The 6554-nt window shown below is 47.5% G+C and overlaps 1 protein-coding gene across 1 annotated transcript in view; it reads left to right on the forward strand.

The window, feature by feature from the left end:
* Positions 1 to 6240, forward strand: part of SH3BP5 (SH3 domain binding protein 5) — a 50727-nt gene extending 44487 nt beyond the window's left edge. Inside the window, exons 7-9 of the mRNA XM_059485455.1 lie at positions 434 to 653; positions 3814 to 4074; positions 4778 to 6240. Of these exons, the coding sequence (XP_059341438.1) occupies positions 434 to 653; positions 3814 to 4074; positions 4778 to 4959 (663 nt within the window). The 3' untranslated portion in view covers positions 4960 to 6240. The remainder of the gene's footprint in view (positions 1 to 433; positions 654 to 3813; positions 4075 to 4777) is intronic.
* The last annotated feature ends 314 nt before the right edge of the window (positions 6241 to 6554 follow it).

Raw genomic sequence — 6554 nt, forward strand, 5'->3', positions numbered from 1 at the left:
AAGTGATGGGTTTGATGCTCAGCAGAGAGTGAGGCTCAGCCCCCTCAGGGGTGGCCCCCAGCCCTGCTGTGCCCTGCAGACCAGGGCTGCCAGCAACCCTTAGGGGTGACTCTGGGATGACATGTGGCTGAGAGCTGCATTCCTGTTAAGGAGAGATCCTGTATGCTCCCTTGTTAACAGGACCCCTGCTCTGTGCCTAGCCAGGGGCCATGACCACACTCCAGAGGCAGTTCCTGCCCCTGGCTCCCATGGTTTGATTTCCTCTTGTCTCCTTCACCAGTGGCACTGCTTGGGCCAGGATGCTTCTGAGTTCTGAGCTCTGCCATCCCCTAGATACCAGCCCAGTTTGTGCTTGCCTGGACGTGTTACAGGGAGCTGTGTGCTGTGCCTCGTTTGTAGTGAAGGTCCATCTAATCCCTGTCTCCCTTGTTAGCAACTGAAGAAAACAGTGGATGACCTGCAGGCCAAACTGGCCCTGGCAAAGGGAGAGTACAAGACTGCCTTGAAAAATCTGGAGATGATCTCAGATGAGATCCATGAGAGGAGAAGGTCCACTGCCATGGGGCCCCGAGGGTGCGGCGTGGGTGCCGAGGGGAGCAACGCCTCCGTGGAGGACCTGGCAGCGAGTAAGCCAGAGCCAGACACCGTCTCCAGTGAGTACAGAGCACTCTGTGCTGGGAACATCCCATGGGCATTGTAGGAAATGCTGATGTTAGGGCTGCTCTGTGTCTTCTGCAGTTTTGAAATGTGCTGGCTGCTGTGGGTCTGTGGCTAAGCTGTGATGCTTCTTGTTATTGCAGGAGTTGATTGCATTCTTTAATAGGCAGTTTTCAAGGGAAAGGGTAATGAGTTAAAGTGCATCAGCCATTCCCTTAACATCTCTGTAGTTTTTTGCACAGTGCTGTATGAAAGGAGGAAAATGAACACACTCCAAAGCTTGTGTCTAATTCTACACCAGTGGTGCTGCTGGCAGTGACTCTCCTGGGGTGGCTGCAGGCTGTGGCAGATCATTCAGCCAGTCTGGGAACAGACCTTCTGGATCAGGGGCTTCTTCCAGTGTTGGGCCTGTGGCACAGGGAGCTGAAGTTGTGGCTACAGTAGTAGAGAAGAATGGGAAGAATGTAAGGATAAGCTCCTTTGTGCTGCAGAGTCTTTTGCCAAGGTGTGATTTCAGCAGTGTGTGCTGTGAGCAAGGGAAGGGAAGAAGCAGCAATATGCTGCTGCAGTGTGCTGAGGGGCTCTGTAGGAGAAATGTGGGACAGCAACAACCACCAAGGAAGCTCCAAACAAGCAAGGTAACCTCTGCTCTCTGCAGGACAAGGTCCCCATGTGCCACCAAGGTCTGTTGTATGGTGAGTTTGCATTTGTTCTGGCTCTGGGTGAAAGTGAATAGATGGACATTACATGTGGCCTACTTGTGCCTCCTTCCTGGACACTTTCCCCCCTTCTCGATGCAGAAAGTCTTTTTCTTGCTGCCCAGTCCCACAAATTCCAGTTTAATTGTATTTCAGCTTCGTTTCTACAGAGGAAAGTCTAGGTCAGGATTGCAGGAGTTGATGATTGCACAACCCTGGTGCCCAAAGGCAGAAGACGCAATTTCCCCATAGGCACCAATGTGTACTGGCACTGAGGCCTTGTAGGTCCATGGTACAGCCTTGGGAGCTGGGAAGCAGGCCTGGGCTGGCCTCCACCCTCTGCAATGGCAGGAATTTCTGCACAATGTGTTGGAGCTCTCACTCAGTGCTGTGCAGCTGGGACCTCAGATTGCAGCAGCAAGGGAGGGCTGTGTCTGGACATCTGTTGCAGCCAAGTTTCAGTATGGCTGCTTATCTTCCGCCACCCTTAATTCCTGAGGTGGACCCTTTCCAACCTAGGCAAGAATTGCCTCTTTTGGATACCCACAAGTCCCCCTCCTCATGCAGAAGGCCTCCTGAAAGCCTTAGGTGTAACTGAGCTTTAGGGTATTTTGTGCAGAAGGAGTTCAGGGACATGGGATATAGGGGCAGAAAGAGCCAGGCAAGTTAATGTTAACATTACTTGCTGGTTCCCCTGGCTGCAGGCAAGGACCAGCATCATGGGCTCATCCCTCTCTTTGGATGCACAGTCTGACATGAGTGGAAGGACATCAGATTGTCTGGTGCCAACACAGAACTGGATTATGACAGGGCAGGACTAGTAGACTGGATTAAATAATAAAATAGCCTGGATTAAATTCTCATTGTAATGTGGGGGGAGCTTTCCACCAAGGTCCTTTTGTATCTTGATTTCTGTCTGCTGGAGTTGGATAACACCTTGTCATCAGCAAGAGTTTCTTGGCCCTTGCAGATGCTCCTGTGCATTACAGTGAATTTAAACAGTGAAAAGCAAGCTACAGTTTAGCTGTGCCATGTGTAGACTGCCTGATGTCAGTGCTTCTTGCCAAGCAGAGGACTCTAATTGGAAACACCCTTTTTGCCAAACCTTTTATTGCTTTCTCCCCACAAAGTTATCTGTACTGCTTACCATATATTGGTGAAACACAGTAAGTGAGAAGAAAGGCCCCGCTGCAGTCTTAGATTTGACTTCATTAAAAACAAAACAACAAAATCCAAACCACAAGAGAGGCTGTCTCTGAGTATGAAATGCCCTTGAGAGGACTCAGGAAGGTGGATAATGTTGTTATCCATTTTATGTTTGAAGCCTTTGGGGTGAATTTTGCAACTTGTAAGTGCAGTTCTGCAATCTGGAAGTCCAGCAGAAAGAGGGTGAACATCTCTGCCATAAAAATGACAGGAACAGCCTCTGCTGGCATCTTTGTGTCCAAGTGGTGTCTGTGAGCCCCAGGCTGCCAAGGTGACAGGAGAACTTCTTTGAAGCTTCTCCTTTGAGCCATTTTGTTAACGCCTCTGCTTTGCTCCTGCTGCTCTTCCAAGGCGATTCTGAGCCTGGCTAACAATGGCAGGAGTCACCAGGAGGAGGAATTGGAGATAACCTCAGGTCACTGTGGATGTCTTGCTGTGTCTGAGACTTCTTCAGGCCAGTGGGATTCCAGCACACTCTTGTGTGGTGTAGAGGCTGATGCGTGTAGAGAACCTTCTGATCCCAGTGGGACTGCTTGTGTGCAGAAGTCTTTGGTCCCCAGCCTGCAATGAGTGTGTTGAATGTCAGCAGAATCTACACCCTTGTGTTGCAGAAAATGGAGCTTTCTTTAATGGGTTTCTGCTCTGGCTGTTCATAAGGACCCTGCAGCTTAACCCAGACAGACAGTTTGGAGTGGGTTTGCTTTAATTAGAATTCAGATCTGAGCAAACACAAGCAGGGAAAAGAATATGTTTTGTTGTGGTTTTTTTTGTGGGTTTTTTTTGGTGTTTTTTGTTTTGTTTTGTTTTGTTGTTGTTTGGTGATCTTCATTCGAAAAGAAATCTTGGGACCTGTGTCTTTCTGATTAGCACCTTAAATAACCAGGAGGCTGCACAGGGATCAAGATAGTGCCGGAGAGGCAGACACAGGGAATTAGGCTCTAACCTAAGTTGTCTACTGAAAACCACAAATGAACAAGGCCAGCAGGGGTGGTAAAAATCCAAGAGCTCCTTGGCATGAGGAGCAGTAGCTAGTGCAGAGCTGGCCTTGCATGGCCTGGCTGGCAGGTGTGCTGCTGCCCAGGGCAGAACCAGGCCAAGGCTTTGCACAGGGGAGCAGAAAATCAGAGGGGGCAGCCCATGGGTTAGCAGTGTGTCTGTGTATGGAGGATGCAAACCTGAAATTTGCCTTTGCCTGGGAAGGTGCAGGAGGGGAGGCTGAATTACTGACTGGAATATTCTTTGAACATTGCAGTGGCTTCAGAAGTGTTTGAGGATGACAACGGCAGCAGCTTTGTGTCCGAAGAAGATTCAGAAACTCAGTCAGTGTCCAGCTTCAGCTCTGGTCCTACGAGTCCCTGTGAGGTGCCCACTCAGTTTCCTCCTGCCACACGGCCTGGAAGCCTGGACCTGCCCAGCCCCGTCTCCCTCTCCGAGTTCGGGATGATCTTCCCTGTCCTGGGCCCCCGGAGTGAATGCAGCGGGGCCTCCTCCCCCGAGTGTGAAGCTGAGAGAGGTATGCACAGCTGGATACACCCTGGGCCAGTGCTCTTCAGCCTCATAAAGGGAGCAGGAAAACCTTCCCAGCTCCCCTAGGCAAATGCCAGGGAATGCTCAGAGCTGCTGGCTGCTTCTGTGGGGAAGGCAATTGTGGAAGGCCCTGTGTCTCAGAGTTACCCTGTGTGTCAGAGTTACCAGTGATTTCTATAATGTATTAATTACTGTTCTCCTGGCTGAAAACCTTCCCCAGTTCTGCCTTAGTGCAGGGATTTGAGATTTCTCACTAAATAAGTGATCAGTGGAATTCTCATGGTACATTTATTTGGAGGAAAATCTGAGTTCATTTATTTAAGTTACTGTCCTGCTTTTTCAAAAGCTTGCTTTCCAGGGGAAAAAAAAACCAAAGCAAAATCCCCACAAAAAATAACATGCCAGAAGGAGCTCGTTGCAGGCTCTGCCAGCCCTGGCTGACTAATTCAGACTAGAGGATTACCACTGTCCTTGTCTGCTCCATTTTAAGGCTGTTCTCACTAATTTGCTGATGCCGTGCACAAGATGAGCACGGCTTGAAAGGCAAACTTGGTTTTATTACAGCATCTTGCTCCTGCTCCTGTAATTTCTGTGTGCTTTGGCAAAGGAAGCTGCAGAGGCACCTGCTTGAAGCTTAACTTGCAGAATGAAATCCGGGTTTAACGTGCACTTTAATCCTTTCTTTGCAGGGGATAGGGCAGAAGGAGCTGAGAACAAGACAAGCGACAGAGCGAACAAGAACAGGAGCAGCACCAGGAGCAGCTCCACGGAAGGGCTGGCTCTGGATAACCGAATGAAGCAGCTCTCCCTGCAGTGCATGAAAATCAAGGAGGGAATTTGTGCTGGCAGGAAAGCTGCCCAGATTGGCTGAGGCCTTCTCGTGCCCCATCCTGAATAATGGGAGTCTAAATATTTATACATGAACTTCTAAGTGTTTGAAGAACATTGTGCCAATAATATATGCCAAATCTTAAGCGTTTACTCTGAGAATTTAAAAATGCACTAAGGAGTTTAATTGATGTGGAGGGCTGAAGTTTTTATTCAGTAAATCCTTTGTAGGCCGGACGAGTTATCAAATGTTTAAGCTGTGCTCATATTTCACAGACTTTGTAAATTGTTTTGTAGCAGCCTGGCTGAAGCAATAACTAGTAATGTTCCCGTGTAAATTCATGCCAGTCAGGGTCTGAAATTCAAGCCAGACTTTTGCAGAGAGTGGTTTGGCTTCGGTTTTGTAGAATGAAATGCTCTTTAGATACAACCAGTCTCTTGAGTACAAGTGGCATAATCTTTAAACATCTGTATTGGTCTTTATTATGCTGAAACTGTAGAAATATTTTGTATACAGGAAAGCTGTTGCATGTGGGGGGTCTGAAAGCCTTCACTCTTCCCTTGGTGCTCACAGAAAATAAAATGAGTCATGCCTCTAAAAGCCTATAAAACAGATGGATGACAGGAAGGGGATGGTAATGCCCAGCAGTGGGAGGCCCTTTCTAGACACCTTCCTGAGTCTGGCTTGGACTCCGCAGGTGATTCCAGTGACCAAAAAGAGTTGATTGGCCCCTTGCCCTTCTGCTTCCCTGAGAAGTGAAGAATTATTTTTCAGCACTTTAAGTGGTTTTTTGTTGGTTTATTTTTTTTCCCCCTCAAAAATGGGAGTCATAGATGTTTTCAGGATGATTATGATAAGGGGTTTGCCCTTGAAATATGCATGAAGAAAAGGAATTGCCAGTGTAGATTGACAATGTGTTCTTAAGCTTCTCTGTAGGTTGTACTGTGTGGGGGTTTATAACTGTTAAAGGGACTTGGGATTTTAGTATGCCCTAGACAAAATGTTCAATAAAACTAGAAAGGGCACGGGGCATGTTTTGCCAGCAGCTGTTAGGCAGTAGTAGTGTCTGATAATTATGCTAATAAGTGGTAGTAAAAGTCCTAGGACTCTTCAGTTTTGGTGACTAAGCATTTCTGAAAGCACCATTTTCTCTAAAATGTCAGTTTATATTGTTGATTTGATGGGAATCTTAGTATTGCCCAAAGTATTTTCTATTCTGTTTTTGCAGTCCTGTTGTATTTCATCCCTGCCACAGCTTGTGTATCTATTCTCAAAGTTAATGTAAAATTCTTCACACTACAGTAAACATTTTTGTTTTCCACATTTTGAGTCTGTGCAAGTGACGTTTATCTGAAATGCTGGGAACCAATCTTCTCCCACAGCAAGTTTAGCCTCCAAATGTCCATTTCCAGCTGAAGACTGCAGGCTGAGGTCACATTGGTGTTAGATTCCATTGAGGTACGTGGGCAAGTGGTGCCTTTTTCCAGCCTCCCAAATCCCTGCATATGTGGCTCACATTTTATTCTGAACTGTGCCACAAGACCAGAGCTTCAGTCAGGCTCTCCAAAACCTCCTTAGTGCAGGAGGAGGGAGGTATTCTGTTACACAAGACCTCTGTACTTAATGCTGCTGAAATT

This window comes from Ammospiza nelsoni, chromosome 1 (genome assembly GCF_027579445.1).
Source record: "Ammospiza nelsoni isolate bAmmNel1 chromosome 1, bAmmNel1.pri, whole genome shotgun sequence".
In the NCBI taxonomy this organism is placed as follows: domain Eukaryota; kingdom Metazoa; phylum Chordata; class Aves; order Passeriformes; family Passerellidae; genus Ammospiza; species Ammospiza nelsoni.